At 47.6% G+C, this 21,480-nt stretch overlaps 1 protein-coding gene across 1 annotated transcript in view; it reads left to right on the top strand.

Annotated features, from left to right (window-relative positions):
* The window catches only part of LOC132515211 (transmembrane protein 51), a 202,555-nt gene extending 184,166 nt beyond the window's left edge, over positions 1-18,389 (top strand). Inside the window, exons 25-30 of the mRNA XM_060141381.1 lie at positions 1,060-1,189; positions 1,882-2,006; positions 4,906-5,001; positions 5,425-5,645; positions 6,188-6,353; positions 17,826-18,389. Of these exons, the coding sequence (XP_059997364.1) occupies positions 1,060-1,189; positions 1,882-2,006; positions 4,906-5,001; positions 5,425-5,645; positions 6,188-6,353; positions 17,826-17,942 (855 nt within the window). The 3' untranslated portion in view covers positions 17,943-18,389. The remainder of the gene's footprint in view (positions 1-1,059; positions 1,190-1,881; positions 2,007-4,905; positions 5,002-5,424; positions 5,646-6,187; positions 6,354-17,825) is intronic.
* Positions 18,390-21,480: the final 3,091 nt, after the last annotated feature.

Below are 21,480 nucleotides of genomic sequence, written 5' to 3'. Positions count from 1 at the left end.
TGCCAGTTTTAGTCGCTGCTAAGTCCCCAGAGCCTAGAACAAGGCATGGCACATAGACGTGCTCAGTAAACCTTTGTGGTATGAATGAATGAGTGGATGAATGAATCACTTACCCTAGGGAAACGCTGTTTAATTTGGAGTCTACGACAGGGCTTCAGGGGGTCCCTGAAGCTCCAGAAGTTGTCTGCAAATTTTTGTACGTGAATTTTTCTGGAGGAAGAAACCCGCATTCTTCCTATTCTCAAAGGGGAGCATATGTGCATGACCCTTAAGAGATGAAGAAGACCTTTCCTTGTCTGTGCCCTTCGTAAACCCAACTCTAGTGACATGGCTAGTGACGACCATATTGGATGATGCAGATAGAGAATACTTCCATTGTTGCAGAAAGTTCTGGTGGACCACACTGTTCCAGAGAGTCCAGGAGTCTCAGAGGAGTGTTTTCCTTTCTGCAGACCAGCCAGGAGTCCGCCCATCAAATTCCCTCGAGCAAATAGTAAAGCACCATCCTTATTACTAGCTAAGAAGAAAATATCACATGTTCTTACCTAAAAAAATGCCCCTCCAGGGACTTCCCTGGTGGTCCAGTGGTTAAGACTCTGCACTTCCGCTGCAGGGGGCGCAGTTTCGATCCCTGGTCAGGGAACTAAGATCCCGCATGCCGCACGGTGCGGGCAAAAAAAAAAAAAATGCCCCTCCAGGAGCGAATTTGATGTGATTGTTCAGAGATGAGACCAGAATGACAACAAGTGGAAACCCAAGCTTAGATGAATATTAGAAGAAAAAGAGAAATAAAACATGGGGATGGAACATAGAGGGGATCTCTTATTTATAGTGATGCTAAGTAGGTAGGAAAGTTGGAAATCTTCCTAGATGTGACTTTGTATTTGAAATGAAATTTTTAAATTCCTTCTCTGCTGAAGCCCCTTAATGATATTTTCCAAGGTACTAAGTAAGTGACAGGGTTTCTGCTAATCCATGATTTGTTCATGTTTCTTCAAATACAAGAGAGGGAGATTCTGATCCCTGATAAAGCTGCTGTCCTCACCATTCTGGCCACAGGAGCAGTCCTTCAGTGATGTAGGGGCCAAGTGCAAAGGGTCCCGACATGAGGAAGTCATTCAGCGTCAGAAAAAGGCCTTATCCGAGCTTCGTGCACGAATTAAAGAACTTGAGAAGGCCAGCTCGTCAAGTAAGTTTCCTCCTTCTAGTCACCCACTCTGTGCTGAGAGCCGTGGGCCCCAGACTTGAGGGTTCACTTTGGGGACTGACCAATTTGCCAGGACCACCATCTTCTATCCCCATCATTTCATAACTAAAAGGACATAGTTATAAAAAAAAAAAAAAGATGGGCAGGAAAAAAAAAATTGGGCAGACATGATCTCAGAGTCAAGAGCAGGCCTTGATATTAAATAAACAGGATTTCATGAAAAACTCACAACATTGTCCTTCTTTTTCTGATTTCACTGTGGCCCAGTGGAAACTTTTTCATAGACTGATGCTGTGCAAGGACCAACCTTGGGGAACTTCCCAGGATAAATACCCTGTTTAGAGGGAATAGGGCTTTCAAGAAGCCAAGCCTGCTGCTGGGTAGAGCACTGGGCTAGGACACAGAAGCCTGGGTTCAAGTCCATCCTCATACCTGTGGCCGAAGGTTCACCCTCAGTGCCTCAGCCCCGTGAGGCTGCAGCCTCATATTAGCTGTGTGGCCTTGGACAAGTCATTTCACCTCTCTGGGCCTTGATTCCTCACCTGCCAAGGGAGGATGGTGAGGTAATTAGTACTGGCCTGTGGTAAGTGTCCAGTGAATAGCAGCTGTGATTTTTTACATGCAGTAACTTCTTCCTGAGCCTTTCTTTTGAGTGTAAATTATTTCTTTTATAGATCATAAGGACCACATGGATGGATCATTTCTAGACTTAAAGACCCTCGGGATGGAAAAAAATGTTCAGAAAATATTGGATGTAAAACCTGACTTGCCAACTTTTTCAAGAGTAGAGATCCGAGCGGTAACCAAAGAAAATTTGTCTCTGCACTGAGTGACACGTGAAGAGGGTGGGCATGAGGACAGACACTAGCCGTGTGCCCTGGCACCACTGTATACATCATTGGTTCGAGACCAGGTCCTCCCTGATGGGCCAGCACCTGTATGGACTGGTCAGTGCCTGGCCGTACCAGCGGTCCAATGTTTGAATAGAAAGGCGGCTTCCCATCATGTACAGCATGATGTAGCGTTGCACTGATGTTGGCCAGGTCAATCTCTGGGCCCTCCTTTTCACATCCCATGTTATATTCTGCAGAAAATATTCAACAAGCTAATGTACAACATTATGTCACGAGCTTGCCTAACATTTGCTTTTTGCTATAAACTGAAAAACATGAACACATAAAGGGCAGCAGAAGGGAGCCATGATGACTAAGAAGACACAAGTTCTAGAATCAGAGATCTGTGTCCTAATCCCAGCTCTGCAAGCTCTGTGACCTTGGGCAGGCTCCTAACCTTTCTGGGACTTCATTTCCCAGCTGTAAAATGATGATGGAAAAATTAAAGGAGATAATTATGTAAAGTGCTTATCCCAGTGCCTAGCCCATAGTTATTATTAAACAGTATTTAAACAGTATTATCCAAGAAAAGCTTCCTTTCTTAGGGAGCATAGTTTGTATCTGCCAGGATTTTCAGAAGTAATTTGATGGTCAGGTTGAAGGTGCCCGTATCCTAAATGGATACTAGATCGGGTGTTTGATTGACACATGACAATGGACAGCTCAGGTCAGCGTTAATCACAGGACCTGCTGGGTGTGGCTTGCTGCGGCAGCTGGTCTAAACCAGCTTTTGGAAAAAATAATAAAGCCATCCTATCTGTACCCGCATTTTCTCCCACAATTTTTCTAGACATTTGCTCACACGTCTAGAGATGTGAGTCTTCAGAAACGTGTTGGTTTTCCTGATAAAATTGAACCTTCCTTCTCTGAGGTTGGGGGTAGAGGGACCATCTCCAGGTGGGGAGCTCAGCTGGATCTCACATCCTGATGATCCTGCTTCCAAGACTTACCTTCTCCTCGGCAACAAGCCCTCATCCCACCACTGACACCACAGAGCAGGAAACCTCCCAACTCTCAATCCTCCAAGGTTGGCAGTAATTAAACGAAAGAGCAGGAGGAAGAATAGCTGACATCTGTTAACTGCTTACTGTGTGCCAGGCGTTGAGCTCAGCCGGCTACATGCCTTATCTCACTTAGCCATCGTAGCAGCCTTGTGTCATAGTTACTATTATTGTCCCCATTTAACAGATAAGAAAAATTAAGGCTTCGGGAGGTCAAGTACCTCACCCAAGGTCACAGAATAATGATTGAAGAAGCCATGGGTGTGTCCCTGGTGGTCTGTCTGCTAGCCTGCAGAGACCGGGTGGGGACTGTGTGATTGGATCCCGTAGCCCAGGTTCTTCCTTAGTGACCCTCCCCTCAGGAAAAGGAGGGGAATCTGGAGATTCAGCGTAGCTGAAGCCACTGAGCAGCATCTCAGGTTCTTTTTGCAGCAGATCTGCCCGGTTTATTGTCATCTTCAGATACCCTCTTTTATTCTCATCTCCACAGATACATAGACAAATATGGCCACTCTTATCTATCACAGTCACTTTGGGGGCCTTTATATTTTTGTAGTTTTTTTTTTTTATCTCAGAGGTTTTCAGGGTAGTGCCGACAAATGCTAGGGCTAAGAGACGCTCATGGCAAGCATTAAAAGCCAATTTATTTTTCAAGGAGGCTTATTATGGTTGTTTGTAGTCATTCAGATCAGGTCCCCTATTCAGTCTGGTGGCCTTTCCGTGCAGTCAGTTGGGCTTCCAGCAGCCAGCTGGCTGGTTGGGGTCTTAGGGAGATGCAGCTGCAAATACTACCTGCATTGGCTCCGGAAAGGGTCTGAAGTGACGCCCACCCACCAGGTTCCAGAGCTGGGAGAAGGTTTGGCCAAATTTTGTGAGGGTAGGGTTTCTGCTGCTTAGAAATGAGATTCCTTTCATAAAAAGGAGGGAGGCTATTTTCTACTTAACCTTCATTCGTTCATTCAACAAACATGCCCACTATGCACCACTTGGTGCCAGGTGCCATGCTGGGCGCAAGGAGGGGGATAGTGAGCAAAGGCAACATGGTCCCCATTTCTCTGGAGCTTGTCTTCTCAACCTCGGCGGTACTGATGTTTTGAGCCAGGTAACTGTTTGTTTGGGAGACTGCCCTGTGTATCGTGGGGTGTATAGCAGCATCCTTGTCCTCTACCCACTAGACGCCAGCAGCAATTATGACAAACACAAATGTGTCCAGGCATTGCTAAATGTCCTGAAGGGGGTAGGGTGGACAGAGTCACCCCTGGTTGAGAACCACTGGCCTAAAGGGAAGATAGACGAGACAGTGGCCAAAGAACGGCACAAGCGATGCATCATTTCAAAGGCAGTCGTGCTCCGAAGGGGTAGGAACACAGTCATAAAGAAAGCAGTTCGCAGAGTCAGACTGGATTTAAAACCAACTCTCTTGGCATGGACATATATACACACACACGCTACCAAAGGTAGAATGGATAGCTAGTGGGAAGCAGCTGCATCACACAGGGAGAGCAGCCCAGTGCTGTGTGTCTGCCTAGAGGGGTGGGATAGGGAGGGTGGGAGGGAGGCACGAGAGGCAGGGGATATGGGAACATATGTATATGTATAGCTGATTCACTTCGTGATACAGCAGAAACTAACACACCATTGTAAAGCAGTTATACTCCAATAAAGATGTTAAAAACAAATCAACCCTCTCGAATTATTCTTTAGTAACTTTCCAGTTCTTCCATTATTCTTTGGGTTATTCTTCTGGATGTAGAAAATCATAATGGAATGCCAAGAGAGTTTTTTTTCTTTCTTTTCATTCCAGCCTCAAAATGGCCTTTCCAGCCCAGGGTCCATCATGGCCACTGAGAAGTTAGGGAAAACGGATGTGGCTGCGGCTTTAGACCTTAGTGAAAAGCTGGTAGGTACACCCGGCATCAGTCCCCTCCTGTCCAAACCTGCGTGCCCTGCAAATGGTTTAAACATCAACCCCACATACATATTTATGTGTTACAGTAGCTCCACGAGACCCATCTACTATCCCAGCATGGGCTGGGAATTGCACAGCCAAATTCCTTGGAAGACTGGGTAGTAAGAGTGAATGTTTATGTCTGTTGTCATTCCCCCTCCCGCCCGCCCCCCAATTCTCAAAAAGGTATAGCGTAAATGGATGCGGGGAAAATGAAAGTCGTACTAAAAGCCCCAAATGCACTCATTTGCAAAGCATGTGTTTCTTCTCTGCAATTGCAGAAAATGAATGAAACAGAATTAGACGTTTGCCTCCTCAAAGTGGCCACCAGCGGTCTTGGGCCAGGCCTCTTACCTGCGAAACGCTTTCTCGTAGTACATGGATATGAGCAAAACCCTCGGGAGTCTGATGAATATCAAAGATATGTCAGGTCACGTGTCCATGAAACACCTCTCCCCAAAAGAGAGGGAGAAGGTCAACCAGCTTCGACAAAGAGACCTCGACCTGGTGTTTGATAAGATCACCCTACTCAAGAACCAGCTGGAGAGAAAAGAAGAGCTTTTGAGGCGATACGAGAAAGACATTGAACAGCTCAGGTACGGCCCGTGTCCCCGGCAAAAGGCCCAGGCCTCCATTCTCCAGGCTAAACCTCGGGGCAGCTGCAGACCCGTAGGGACCAGGACAAGAGGACAGAGGCCTGGGTGTGGAGGGGGGAGGCGGGATGGTGACTCAGGGCCTGATGGACCCAAGTCTCTGGGCAAGAAAGCAGCAGATAAAGTACCCTACTCTCTCTTAAGGAATAAGGTGCACCTTTTATGAATGTGTCTGATGTTTCACCACGTGTGTGCTTTTCATAATTCCATCATATTTTCAGTGGTATCAGCTCCCCCACCCTCTCTGGGAAATTGGTAGGGGCTGGTAGCATAACCTTTGCCACCTTCACGCTACACTTCCACAGCCCATGGGCTATTTATTCTGCCCTCTATTCCCCAAATCTTCATCCTTCTCCCCCACTTGTAATGAAACCGCTAAGTTAGGCATATATAGAAGTGTTTTGAGAATCCCCCAGGTCGGGGGCATTGGTGGTGAGTTGAGAAAGATGAGGGGAAAAGAGACTTTGTCTCTCCTTTGTGCTCAGGCAGAGCAAAGTGTCGGTTCAGATGTACCAGTCACAGGTGGCAAAGCTGGAAGACGACATCTACAAAGAGGCCGAAGAAAAGGCGCTGCTGAAGGAGGCCCTGGAGCGCGTGGAACAGCGCCTGCACCGAGAGAAGAGGGTCAACAGGGCGATCAGGCAGCAGAAGGTGAGAGGTCCCTGCTCGGAGCAGAGCCTCTGAGGCTGCCCCTCAGCTCCCTTTAGAAACAGCCAACTGAGGTCCCAGCGGGATCCAGGCAGCACAGAATGCATTCGCCGATGCAAAGGAAGGTGGCAGAACAGCTTTAGCATTAGGCAGACCCAGGTTTAGACTCTTGTTCTACCATTTACTGTGTGACTTCAGGCAGCTTTCTTTCTTTTTTTATTTTTTAACATCTTTATTGGAGTATAATTGCTTTACAGTGGTGTGTTAGTTTCTGCTGTATAACAAAGTGAATCAGCTATATGCATACATATAACCCCATATCCCCTCCCTCTTGCGTCTCCCTCCCACCCTCCTTATCCCACCCCTCTAGGTGGTCGCAAAGCACTGAGCTGATCTCCCTGTGCCACGCAGCTGCTTCCCACTAGCTATCTATTTCACATTTGGTAGTGTATATATGTCCATGCCACTCTCTCACTTCGTCCCAGCTTACCCTTCCCCCTCCCCATGTCCTCAAGTCCATTCTCTACATCTGGGTCTTTATTCCTGGCCTTCCCCTAGGTTCATCAGAACCTTTTTTTTTTTTTTTAGATTCCATATATATGTGTTAGCTTAACCTCTCTGAGACTCATAGTCTAGCTTGTCTCTATTTTTTTAAACTTGTTTTTAATTTAATTTTTATTTTATATTGGAGTATAGTTGACTTACAGTGTTGTGTTAGTTTCAGGTGTACAGCAAAGTGATTCAGTTATACATATACATGTATCTATTCTTTTTCAGATTCTTTTCCCATATAAGTTATTACAGAATATTGAGTAGAGTTCCCTGTGCTACACAGTAGGTCCTTGATTATATATTTTATATATAGTAGTGTGTATCTGTTAATCCCAAACTCCTAATTTATCCCTCCCCACCACATTTCCACTTTGGTAACCATAAGTTTGTTTTCAAAGTCTGTGAGTCTGTTTCTGTTTTGTAAATAAGCTCATTTGTATCATTTTTTTAGATTCCACATATAAGTAATATCATATGATATTTGTCTTTGTCTGACTTACTTCACATAGTATGATAATCTCTAGGTCCATCCATGTTGCTGCAAATGGCATTACTTCATTCTTTTTGACGGCTGAGTAGTATTCCATTGTATATATGTACCACATCTTCTTTATCCACTCCTCCATCGACAACATTTGGGCTGCTTCCATGTCCTGGTTGTTGTGAACAGTGCTTTCTGAGACTCATAGTCTAGCTCGTCTGTATTTTTTTAACTTTTGATAATTCGTGTATCTTATCTCGTCCTTTCTATTCAGATAACTATTTTTTCTACCAGTTTTATTGAGGCATAATTGACATACAGCACTGTATTGAGCTTAAGGGTGTACAGCATAATGATTTGACTTACCTACCTCATGAAATGATTACCACAATACGTTTAGTGAACATCCCGAATTTTTTTAAAGGCGGCTATTCTTACTTTCATTGTTCTGCCAGGTGCTAGGGATACGCCGATGAATAAGCTCTCTGAGAATAAAGATTTTGGTTTGCCATTCTGAGTACCCAGAATGGTACTCAAGTCCTTCTGACTTGGGGCTGTGTATTTGTACACGCATGCTTGCGTGTATGTGTGTACATGTGAGTATGTGCTGTGTGTTTGCACGTGTGTGTATTTGTATGTGTGTGTGTGTGTTGCCTGCATGAGCTCTAAGGAGGCCAAGGTCATAGAAGGGTGCCCTTCTCCTCAACCAGGAGGTGATGGTCAGATAGCTCCTTGCAGAAGCCTGCCCTCCATCCTGCAAACCTTCCAGGCAGTAGGTTTCCAGACAGCAGGCTCTCTGGCTTATAGCCCCAGAAATGAAAAGTGGCTGTCCTGCTCTTAGGGAGCCTGGATGCGGTGTTTCCAGTACTCACTGCTCTGAATTAAACATCGCAGGCCTTAGTCTGCGTGTGTCATGGGGCTGCCTCAGGCAGAGGACAGCTTCCTTTCACACCAAGCAATGCCAGGGAGAGCTGGGCCAGTGGCAGAGCTGTGACTTTCCCTTTGATGTGCCCTCTGGAGAGCTCACCCCTCCCTGAAGTGACCCCCCCACCCCCGCCCCCAGGGCTTGGCAGGCTAGGCCCCAAAGCAGAGACATCAGACCACAGAATGGGACAGCAAAGGGCCCAAAAAAAGCCATTGTCATGTACTGAAAACCTGAGGATTTACATAATCAGGCTTCACATGCATTATTCATGGGCTGCCTCATTCATAACACAATGCAAGGGACGTGCCAGCCTGTTTGGCGCTAGACGTCCTTCAGCCCAGAAGGGTCTGAAACGGCCAAGTTGAACCTGTGTCAGGGTCCCCAGAAGAGCTACAGCTAGTAGCTTTCAAATTCGTGGAATTCACAGTTGGGGGAAAGATGTATATGAACTACAGCCATGATCGTGGCATCGCCGATGGTATCGTGTACTGAGCACTTACCAAGGGGCAGGCACCTGCTCCACACCGCACATGCTTCATCTCTCCCGTCAACCCACAAGGGATGCTGGCAAGTGTCGGCCCCTTAGAGAGAGGGGGCAGCTGAGTTGACAGAGGGTACCGTTCCCTGGCTACTAAGCGGCAGAAACAGGATTCCCTCCCCACCTGCTGCCCTCCCCAGCCCATGTTCACTTTTCCACACCCCTTCCTTCTGGGTCTCCCTTACCAGGGTGGCCCCCTTGTATACCTCTCACCGTTGCTCCTGGGGTTTTCACTCCAGGACTCAGGTGTGCATTTCAGGCTTGTTATTAATATGTCGTCAGAAATCCCTGTTTGTCAGGAAGAAAACAATAATAAATTTTAAAGTTTTGCTGGATTCTAAAGGGCACTTGTATGCATCTGTCTTGGCATCAGTTCTTTCCAGGGAGTATATCTTCGTTGTTTTTAAGCAGAAATTAACAGAAAATAGAATTCCTCTTTTCTAACTTTTACACTTAGTATTTTCACAAGGAGCCTTCGTTTTTGTAGTCTCCTGTATAAAACTTTGAAACTCTTCACCCGTTCATAGAGGTGGCAGGGTTGAAGCACTGAGATGAAATTACACATCTTAAGCTTCAGCATTGCCCCCCCAAAAAAATTGTAGTTTGTAGTTTTAATGTTTGACCATCCCTTCACCAAGCAGAACTTTCAAGAATCAAAAGTCGTATTTCCACACTAATACCTTTGGCTGTGAGAATGAGACTTGGTAGAAAATGCTGGGCATTCACAGAGGACTGGGTCTGTGGCTCTGTCCATGTGGCAGAGGGACGGGAACCGTGGCCCAGGCCGTGCTCACTCTAATCCACATCACTCGAGAAGCCGGCAGTGTCTCTCAGAGTTCAGAGGCCAGATCTGGAGTCAAACAAATAGAGGTCAAGCCCCACCGCTGCCCCCAATGACCCTGAGTAAGTGGCTTGACCTCTGTATCGCAGGTTCCTCAACAAAAGCAACCAAAACTGTTAACAAGGGGCCTACTCCGTGGGGCAGCGGGAGGGTTAAATGGCAAAATGCCTGCAGCGCCTGGCACACGGCAAGCCCGGTTTCTAAGGGGGAAGAATAGGCAGCTCATGGATGGGTGGGGATTCCTCTATTTCTTTCAGGGAGCTTCCTGCCAGCTGACGCCTTCCCCGGTCCTCCCAAAGCCGGCAGCTCTTATGGGACACGCTCTTCGCTTTGGTGAATACGACTAGGGCCACGGCCAAGAAAGGACCCAGATACCTTTTGTGAATGGGCTAAGGCTGGGATTTTCAATAGGAAATTTTTAAATGCACAGAAGTTGCCACTTGAGAAGCACGCAAGCCCTTTCTTAGGGCTTGAAGCGTAAGAAAGGCTGAAGGGCACCGGCTGCTTCCGGCAGGAGAAGCCGCTCGGCTCTCCTGCCAATCAAATCTCCAGCCAATCAAGTCCTGGCTAGGGGGCGTGACCACCGCTTTGCCTTGTGGTCTCAGCCAGGAAAACCCCCTAACCTCCCCTCTGCTTAATTAGCTCGTATCCCTCTTCTTTAAGATGAGAATTAAAATGGCGCCTAACTCGTAGCCTTCCATTCAATGGGAGCTTGTATACAAAACCCTTAGCACATAGGACCACAAAGCATACATGCTCTCCTACCATCGTCATTATCCCCATTATTCTATTTAACTCACTATCTTCCAAGAGTTCCTTGGGCCCAGGTATTCTCAAGATTCTGGCTTCCTCCGTGCCACTTGTGGTTTTTTTGTTTGTTTGTTTTTTGCGTTACGCGGACCTCTCACTGTTGTGGCCTCTCCCGTTGCGGAGCACAGGCTCCGGACGTGCAGGCTCAGCGGCCATGGCTCACGGGCCCAGCCGCTCCGCGGCATGTGGGATCTTCCCGGACCGGGGCACGAACCCACGTGCCCTGCATTGGCAGGCGGACTCTCAACCACTGCGCCACCAGGGAAGCCGCACAATTGGTAGATGTTGTGTAGGAGGAGCGTGGGATGGGAGGGGCTTGGGGTGGTGCTCTTCCACCCACAATGATAAAGTAGAACCGTGTGGCCGGGCCTATGCAGCGTACGGATAGAAGAAGGCTAAAGAAAAAGACCCTCACCCACCCCCTTCTTCTGCCCACCAATCCCAGTGAATCCCAGCGTCTCCTAGAAACCTCAGAGGTGTGTCTCCGAATGGAACAGGTGGGGATGCATTAAACGCTGTTGTGCTCACCTGATATTTTCACTCGGGAACGGGAACGTTTAGAGGATCTCGTACAGAGAAATGCCAAAGAATCAGCACCTTGCAACTGTTCCTTCAAAGAGAAAGAGAAAGGCAGGTACGGAGAGGTTTTGTGATCTTGCAGCCAGACACAAAGTAGGTACCTTATTTTCAAAGGGTAAGAGCTTATGGAGTGTAAATGGCAGCGTGGGTGGCCCAAGAAACATCCACACGCCTCCAGTGCCTTCCCCTCCCCCACCCCAGCCCCTGCCCCTGTCCCTTCTCCTGGGACCTAAGGGACCCAGTATCTGGAGGTGAGAGAAGGCAGAAGGGCAGTGCCACCATCCTAGGTGCTAAATGATTTGGGGACATAGAGGCAAAATCATAAGAAAAGGAGAAGGGGGGAGTGGGGAATCCCAGGAGCCCCTGCCCTAAGAAGGAAGTATGTGGGTGAAAGAAGGGGGGAAAGTGGTACAGAATGGAGCCAGAAATAAGGATGAAAGTGCCTATTATAACGATCCCTTCACCTGCCAAAGGGGAGCCCCATTTGATGGTGGGCTTTCTGGCAGCCCATGGGAAATGGAAAACCCAGTGTGGTCCAGTGTTCACAGCGTCCATGAGATATGAGGGATGTGTTGCTCAGAAGTGTTCACAGAACAAAGACAATACTGGATTTTCCCCCAGAGAGGACATTGTGTGATGTAATGGACAGCACCCCTGAGAACGGCAACGCGATGTTGGCTGGGCCACATCTGTGCACAGCTCTTGAGATGGACTGATGTCGTCACATCCCAGTGAGTTCAGTAAAGTTCAGGAAAAGCAAGTGCACAGGGGCCAGCCTGGGCCCTTCAGTGCCCAGCTGCCCACTGATTGAACTTAATCCAGGAAGGAGTTTTGCAGCAATGTTCAAACTGGGGTTCCCTGGCGCCTTTGGGTGCCGTGGAAGGGTGTGACTCTCAAAGCACACACACCTTTCTCCCACCAGAGAAGCTCTCCATTATCTTATACCCCAAGTTCCTCATGGGATTTTGCTTGGATAAACGGTTCTGCAAAAAAAGAGTGGGGGGGGGGCAGGATCGGGTGGGAGAGAAGAAGGCTGTTGGCTTAAAACTAACCCCTGCTTTATAATATCTGGGAACTTGGATAGTGACTGTGTCAACTGAGTTTGTGATAAATACTGAGTGGCTGCAGGCTCGAGGCCTTCTCCACGGAAAACACCTGGATGGCAACTGTCAGTTCAATACGGGCCCATCAGCCTTCACGGACAGTCCTCTGAGGGTAGAGTTAGCATCCTTCTGGGAGAATGGAAGAGTCTTGTAAGCACCTATGCCCGGTCCCCAAAGACAGCCTTATTTCCTCCATGAGTTTTGTGACTACCCAGTAGGGTTGCCAGATTTAGGGGAAAACAAACAAAAAACACAATGCCCAGTTAAACTTTAATTTCAGATAAACAGCAAAAGCTATTCAGTATAAATGTCCTAAATATTACGCGGGGCATATTCACACTAACAAATTTGTTGTCTTCATTCTGAGATTCAGATTTAACTGGGCATCCTGTATTTTATCTGGCAACCCCTCCAACATGTACTGAGCACCAACTAGACACCAGGCAGGGAGGTTCTGAAGCAGGTGTCGCAAGATGGCAGCCCACAGACATATTCCATTTGGCTCATGGGATTTTTTTCTAAGTTACGTTTCAAAATAGGGCAGTTTCCTGGAATACTCTGGATTTCCAGCTTCCCTGGGAAACTCGGAAGATCTGGCGACCCTAGGCCCACAGACCCACAAGCCACCATCACAAGCCTCCATCTTCCAGGCCCCTTAGAAAGGCACTGGGCTCGTGTGTTTGCTGCTGTCCACCACCACCCCAGCTCACTTCACCCACTTCTTTTACTTTCCTGGCCCCTGTAGGAGTCAGGTTGGCGACCCCAGTGGATGCTCAGGGCTCTCGGAGAAAGTCTCCTTCCTGACACCACTGCACATTCACCTGCGGAGTGTCAGTCTGCAAGGGAGACCCCAGTTCCCTCTCACTTTTGTGTCTCCAGTGCCTAGGGGATGCTCTTTCTTTGATGAGCTGCCCCTGAGGTGCGGGGCCTTGAGCAGATCAGGGTCAGCAACGGTAATCAAACCCCAGGGGAGTGGCAGGCTCCAGATTTTCAGTGATGCTGGCTTCCCAACAGGCCCCTGTAGTCCCTGCCAGGGAGGTTAGCCACTGGGGCTTTCAACATTTCCACTGGGTGGAAAGCCACTGGACATCTACAGCCTCTTCCACTGATCTAGGAGGCTCTGCTTCCAGCTAAAGCAGATCTGTCCTCCAAGAAGAATGCAGTATCCTTCATAGCCTTCTTGGTTGACCACCTCCTTCTCTGCTGCAATCTGGAACAGAGATTCCCTAAAAGGTTCAGCAGGACAGTGTAGCATTGCCCCAAAGCCACACCCCCTTCTGCAGACCTCCATCCTCACCTCCTCACCTAGGAAGGCTCAACATTCCATCCAAATGGGTAGCATCTGAAAGTTGCGAAAAATCCATTTTTCTCTGATGCAAAAGGCAAAGAAGAACATAAGCTAAATTTTGTCAGTATTCTTTCTGTGTTAAAGAGATGAATGTTTGTAGAGATGGTGAAGAACTCAAAAGATGCAGAACTCACATTTCCAGGTGAGCCAGAAGAGAGAAGAGAGAAAACCATAGAACGTCAGCAGGAAGCCCAGTTGACAGTTATCCCACATCTATTATGTATTGGGCATTCGGCATGTGCCAGGCACAGAGCCAAACACTCGACATGCAGTATCTCATTTAAGCTTCACAACAACCCTATGGGGTGGGTGTTGTTATTATACCCAATTTACAGATGAGATGTCTGAGGCTCAGAGACTTTAGGAGAGCTGGGAATTAGTGCAGATCTGACACCCAGGTGAGTGCTAGCTTTTCCTCCTTTAGGTTATAAACCTCCAGGTAATAAACCTGATACATTTCCAGTGGCATTTCTCTTAAATTTCAAGGAAGCATCCTCTAGAATTCTCTTAAAAGTTGAGAATTAAGACTATGAAATCTTGAACATGTTGAAACATTGCCATTGACAAATCAGCCCTGGAACTGGAATTAAGCCAATCCACGTTCCCACTTTGCAGACAGTAGAGGCGAGCTCTCAGGAAGCTTGAAAGCCAAACACATTTTGGTTGAATATGAGAGAGGAGACATTCAAGTTTGATAAAAGGCCACAGTCATGCTGAGGCAACCACATTATCATGGGAAGAAACGAAGATATTCTAGGTGAGGGATATATTTGGAAAATAGAAGCTTCTCAACCAGCATCCTTGTGCTAAGACCAGAAGGTGGTTACTACCTAGAGCAGCATGTTAAGAGGATAGAGAGCATCCTGACGGCCCCACTTGATCTGAGACGTTTGCCACCCTGCAAAGTGGAAATGACTGGAAGTTTGTTACTTATTCATTCACATATATGATTGAGCTGGGAGGAGGCAGAAACTGCCCTACATCTAGGTTTTGTCTGAGGACCACCTGGGGATATAAAATGGCAGAGGGGGTATTGGGATGGGTCCCGGATGCTGTGGGAACATTGTGCTTCTCTGAGATGTGAGACCCCCTGGAACTTCACGCTGCCTCTGGCTTTAACAGAAGCGGGGCACATGGTGCTTCGGCTAAGAGCAAAGAGCCAGCTTCCCATTCTCCCTGCCCTCCAGCCTGAGCTTAGAAGTTTGGTGTCTAGGATCTCCTCAGTACAGAAAGGTTTCCTCCAGGTTCCTTGCCAAGTGTAACTTGGGCGACTCCTTCCTCAAGAGTGGGCCTGGAGTCCTTCGGGGGATGGAGTCACCAGGACCACCTTGAAAAGGATGGTACGTGTAAAAACTGCTCCGTCTCGCCCACGCGTAAGAGAGTCTCCGTCTCTAACAAGCTTCAGAACTGACACCTCCTACCTTTTTAAGACCCTCTGGTTTTTTGTTTTCTGTCCTCCAAATGCCATTCATCGATTTTATATATTTTTTTCCATTGCAGCTAACAGTCTTCTATAATTGTTTGTCAGTCATATGCTAAAGGGGGAAATCTTCTAGTTGACAAATATTTGTTGAATACCTAGTCTAGGCCACATATTGTGGTAGAAACTGGGGACAGAAGAATAAACAAGATGATATGATTCCAGCCCTCATTCATTCAACATATATTTGTTGAGAGCCTATGATATATGGCGGGGACTGTCCAGGTGTTAAGGTTCAATCCCGTTCTCAGTGGGAGCCGTATCACCCCTGCGAGGCCCAAACTCTACTTTTTTAATGTATAAAGCGCAGACGTACGCACAGCGCTCTCTGTAATATTCAAATTTTATGGACGTGAGAGCAATTAGGAAAAAATGCCTAAGAAGGCTCCTTAGGGGAAGAACGATACTGAAAAAAAGGGTGGGAAACACTGGGTTAGATCAGTGAAGAAACACACAAAACTCCCTGTCTTTCTGGGTTTTATTCTGGGATAAATAAATGAATATAATGATTAAATAACTGCTTTTTGAGGACAAAGGCCAGTGCACTGAGCTCAGGAGCGTATTTCACAGGGACCTCCCTCCCCCCCACTCCCAGGTCAAGGGCCAAGAGAGGCCTCCCTGAAAGGGGGATGTTTAAAACCAAGACCTGAGGTGGTGTGGGAATGAACTGGGATCTTTCTAGAACCGATGCTTGCAGATGCCCAAAGCAGCCACTCCAGTATGCCCTGAGTTAATTTCCAGTTAATTTCCAAATTTCCAATCTAGATGTTGTTCTTTAAATGAGGGGCTTCTACCCCTGCCTTGTCCTTCTAAGGACGGGGCATGTGGTTCCAAACACTCAGGCTGAACGCATGTCGCTGCCTGTGGTCACTGGTTCAAGACGGACCTTGCCAGGTTCCCCCAACCCTCGGGCCCACACTTGCATTTTCACGTTTCCCATCCCCCATCTCTTCCTTTTCCCAGTTCAGCCATCCCATCTGCCTTCTGCTGCCCCCGTCCCCCCACTCAAAAAAGGGGACCAAAGCTTGCTCTGTGGTGCTTCCCACCCCAAGCTCGTGGCAGACCTGGGGCTCGGGGGACCCTGGGACCGAGGAATCTTTATTTTTAAACAAACACCCAGACTCCAACTCCGACAGCCAGCCCCACACCGGGTCAGGGCACTGGCATCTGGGAAACACCCAGAGCCAGCAATTTTATTGAAAATCAAATAAAAAAGGACACAAATGAAAAGTGGTTTAGAGGCGAAAGATTTTCAACATTTCCTGTCTGTTTTCCTTTTATCTGGGCATTCCTGCCAAGATTTACTTTGTGGGCTAGTGTAGAGGTGTTAGCCTTTCTTACCCTGAAATGATTTTTTTTCCTTGAAATGATTTTGAATGCAGTCTCACAACACGTTCGAGTCAGCCACTGGCACAGGTCTGGTACAGGAGGTGATTTTTAAACCTGTCTTAAAGAGAAAAGAGCTACAGAGATGGTCCTAACAGCCCCTTCCATTGAAATCCACCCAGAACCTCCTCTCAACCCCTGAGAAAGACAGGACATTCTGGTCCCTGTTTGACAGATGAGGAAACCAAGGGTCACGCAGTCAGTGGCAGAGCTGAAACCACCTGACTGAAACCAGCTGAAACCAGCTGACTACCCACCAGCCCTCTTCCCCCAGGGGCATGTGTTGGAGTCAAAAGCTTGCAGGAAGGCAGTGTGAAACCTGCTGGGAAGAAACTTGCATCTACAGTACATACAGAACTGTGTGAGTGAGATTCTTGGGTTGCAATTAATAGAAACCTATTCAGAAAGAGGGATGGGGGGCTTCCCTGGTGGCGCAGTGGTTGAGAGTCCGCCTGCCGATGCAGCAGACACGGGTTCATGCCCCGGTCCGGGAAGATCCCACATGCCGCAGAGCAGCTGGGCCCGTGAGCCATGGCCGCTGAGCCTGCGCGTCTGGAGCCTGTGCTCTGCAACGGGAGAGGCTGCAACAGTGAGAGGCCCGCGTACCGCAAAAAAGAAAAAAAGAGGGAGGGGGCTTTTTTAAGGATATAGGGGTGAGTGCCTCATAAAAACTGAGAGCTGAAAGAGAGCCTGGCCTCAAAATAGAACTGGTAAGCCATCAGATCTCAGGCATCATCTCTTTTACACACACACAAGCACGTGCATGCACACACACAGGCCATATCTCCTCTCTGTGTCTCTGCATGGCTCCCCTGATCTCTGCTCTCTCCAGTCATGTGACAGGAAGGAATGACCTCACGGTCCCCCAGTTCAAAGGACCAGCCCAGGGAGCAAGTAGCATCTTAGAGCCCATAACCCCAAATCCTGGGAGTGACCATTTTAAAAGCCCAGCCCGTGCCAAGTGCCCGATCAGCTATGACCAGGGACAGAGTCACACACATGGCTGCCTGGAGCCAGGAGTAGTGCTCAGAAAAGGGTTAGACGACCCCCTAGAGTATCCTGCATTTTCCCCGCCTAAGACATCAGAGACATAAGGCATTCCGTTCAGTAACAGCTTTTCGAGCGAAAGTCCATCCCAATGAATGTGCCTATAATCAGAAACTCCTGGTTCGAAAAAAGATGCAAATGTAAGAAGAAAATGTTATCTGTGTATCTGGAAGAGTGTACACCAAAATGTGAATACGGTTACCTGTGGGTAGTGTGATAATGGTGGATCATTTTACCTTCGTTTTGCTCACGTCTATGTGTGTCTATAAATATCTTTTACAACAAAGATTTTATTTTGAGTAAAAAAAAAATGCCATTTGAGAAATATTTGGGGATGTCCCTACAATTATAGAGTTTGGGCATTTGTTGCTCTTGCTTGTTGAAGGTTGGAGCCAGAAAAGACACCCCAAAGATGGACCAAGAAAGGGAGATGCTGAAGAGAGAAGCGTCCAGCAAATCCAGCCAGAGCCTTCTGTTTTCTAAACCTGGTGGAAGGAACTAGAAACGTCGTCCCGCTGGGCCTCGCGTGATCCTCCGTGAGTCAGTGTAACTCTTCCTCATCAAACTACTAAGATGCTTTTTTAGGACTTTAAAGGTTGCTACCCTAGTGTGTTGCTTCCTAGACTGGTATTTTGCACAATACTGTATTTTGGAGTGTGTGAGGAGAGGGGTTCTTTTCACAGATATTATGAATGTAAACATACTCAGGCATATGAAGAATAAGTTTGAAATTCAGACTCCTAGGCCCGGTAGATACAATTATGTGTTTGGGTAGTGACAAACCCAAATGTCACACCCCCAAGGAGCTCCAAGAAATCCGCAGTTGAGAAAACCCAGGGCATGTACTGGGGCCACAGGACAGAATGGTAACCTCAGGGCTGTTGGGGCCATGGTACAGTGCATTTATATCTGAATTTATTATAATAAATTTGAACACCAACCTGTTTTATCGCTTCCCTAACAGTGAGTCATGTTTATATGGTGCTCTGCGGTTTTCAAAACACTTCTTATCTAATCCTCTCCCAAGCCCTGGGAGGTAAATAGCGTTATGTTCCCCATTTTACAAATAAGGAAGCTGAGGCCCAGAGAGGTTAAATGGCCCACCTAAAGTCACACAGCTAGTAAATTCAAGAATTGGGTCTGGAACCCAGGTTTCTAATTCCATCTCACGCTGCCCATTCTGCCGCACCAAGACAGCCCGGTAGGTCAAGTCCCAGGCCATCAGGACAGACCAAGTACCCAGTCATCAAAGAGCACACACTGCCCAGGTGGACACACCCCTTTCCCATGGTGTTCGAAGAGACCCTCATTTTTGCCTTCTCTCCAGCCATCTGGTCTCTCCCTGCCTTTCTTGTACGGCCAAAGACCACCAAACAAAACAGGAGGAAGAGCCAGAAGTCATGAATATCATTTATTTTTTATTTTTAAAAAGCCACAATAGGGCTTCCCTGGTGGCGCAGTGGTTGGGAATCTGCCTGCCCATGCAGGGGACGCGGGTTCATGCCCCGGTCCGGGAAGATCCCACATGCCGCGGAGCGGCTGGGCCCGTGAGCCATGGCCACTGAGGCTGCGCGTTCGGAGCCTGTGCTCTGCAACGGGAGAGGCCACAACAGTGAGAGGCCCACAAAAAAAAAAAAAAAAAAGCCACAATAAAAATATTTTGATATTTTAAAACCAAATGCATTCTTTATACTGATTAAAACTAGAAGGAAATGGGAAAAATTATTTGCAAGATCTTCCACTAAAGGTACTTCTTACACAGTGAGAAGGGTGAGCATCACCTGACCTTAAAAATAATCTTGAAAATCCCAGCAGTTTTCCATAAAGAACATATTACTTATACTGTACCATATCCCCAAATCCAAAACAGCCATCTCCAGCACCAGGAAAGATCACTTGGTCAGGCAGTAGTTAGGCAGCTGGCTCACGTTTGGAAGCCAAATTGTGTGGGGAAAAAAGTACTCTGGTTGAATACAAATATTTGAATTTGCATAAGTTAAATGTAATGCCCATGTGACTCCACTGTATTTGAGGTCTTTCAAAGGACGTGTTCATTTGTATCATATCAACATTGCAACCCACAATGGCAATTTCCTTTCTCCATTCCTTGAACTAGATGGTTCTTTAGGTGTCTCCTCAGCCACACACCCCTTTCTCTGAGAATGCACATTCCCCAACCAGGTTTACCCTACCTACTGCTGCTCTCTTGGCCACACCTGATTGGCTGATCAGTAGATAGTCTACCCAAGCCAGACCAATCAGATTTCTCTTCTAACCCAAGCTGGGCCAATCAGCACCTGTGCCCTTGATATTTGGAAGTGGGACACGGAGTTACCACACAGGGTCATTAATGGTCCGGAGCTGAAGGTCTTGATGCAGTTCCCAGCTGGGGTGGCCATTTCTCCCACTGTGTTTGGAGAAACAAAGCCAGTCATAGAAAGAGATGGCCAGGATAGATAAGCAACAAGTAGAGACAAGAAACCAAGACCCAGGGAATTCCCTGGCGGTCCATTCTGCGCTTTCACTGCCAAGAGCCCGGACTCAATCCCTGGTCAGGGAACTAGGATCCCATAAGCCACACAGCATGGCAAAAAAAAAAAAGGAAGAAGAAGAAGAAGAAACCAAGACGACCCCCAGAGAGACAGTGCAGCAGACGCTACAAGCCCCTTAGTCATTGCCTCCCTCTACTGTATAAGCAGCACGCTAAACGCCCTCATTTCCCAGCCTCCCTTGCAGCTAGACCTGGCTGTGTTGTTCAGTTCTGGCCAATGACATGCAGGTGAAGGCCCTGGGCAGGGCTTCCCTTCTGGAATTAAAGGCAAGGCTTTGCTAGGAGAAAGTTTTTCTCTTTGTCCCTTTGCCTTGTCTCCTTTTTCTCTCCTGGAGCTCAGACTTGGAGCTGGAGCAGCCGTGTTGGGGATCACCAGGTGACAAGCAGGAGACCAAAGCCCACCTCAAAGGACAATGGAGTAGAAAGACATGAAGAGTCTGGGTGGGAGCCTAGTGGCACCACTGTGCTCTGCACTGTACCTGAACTGCCTACCTCTGTACATCCTGTTGTATAAATAAATAAATCCCTATCAGTTTAAGCCACTGTCGTCAGATGTACCTGTCTGCTGTGGAGCAAACCACTCAAAACTTAGTGACTTAAAACGGCAACGATTATTCCTCATGATTCCACGTGTCAAGCTGGCCACTGGTACTGGTCCGGCTGGTTTGGCTGGGGCTAGTTTAGGGTGGCTTCGTGTACATGCCTGCCTGGTCACTGGCTGGGTTAGGGCAGTGGTTCTCAACTGGGGGCGATTTTGCCACCCAGGGAGCATTTGGCAATGTCTGGACACACTTTGGTTGTTAAACTGGGGTGGGGGTGATACCATCACCTAGGGGTGGAGGCCAGGGATGCTGCTAAACACCCTACAGTGTGCAGAACAGCTCCCCACAACCGAGACTTACTTGATCCAAAATGTCAATAGTACCGAGAAGGAGAAACCCTGGTCTAGAAAGGCCTCAGCTGGGACGTCTGATTCTGCCTGGTGTGGTCCCTCATCACCCAGCAGGCCAGACCAGGCCACGTGTGGTGGGTACAGGTTTCCAAGAGCAACAGGAGAGAGCAAGCCCCAAAGCACACTTTTCAAGTCTCCACCTGCCTTGTGTTTGCCAACATCGCATCAGACAAAGCAAGCCACGTGGCTAGAGTTCATTTGGGAGGGGCTCCAAATTTTTACAATCTACACACATGCAGGTTTCTGTTGTTTAAAGCTGAAGGCATTCCAACTGATGCAGAAAGTTGCCCTGATTCCTGATGACTTTCTGGTTCCTGGTTTCTTTCCTTGGAAAGGCCCATTCCAAGGCCTGCCCTTGGGTTCCACTAGGACTCTTTGTATCACTCAAGATTCTCTGGTTGCAAACAACAGAAATCTCCTGTGGGCTTAAACAGAAAAAGGGTCTTAGTTTCCTAAGACCTTAAACAGAAAAAGAGTTTACTGAAAGGAAATGAGGAAGGTTAGAGCATCAAAGGGCAAGCAAAGCTGAGGAGTCTG

This window comes from Lagenorhynchus albirostris, chromosome 2, assembly GCF_949774975.1.
Source record: "Lagenorhynchus albirostris chromosome 2, mLagAlb1.1, whole genome shotgun sequence".
Lineage (NCBI taxonomy): Eukaryota > Metazoa > Chordata > Mammalia > Artiodactyla > Delphinidae > Lagenorhynchus > Lagenorhynchus albirostris.
This window is presented reverse-complemented; position numbering and strand designations above follow the sequence as displayed.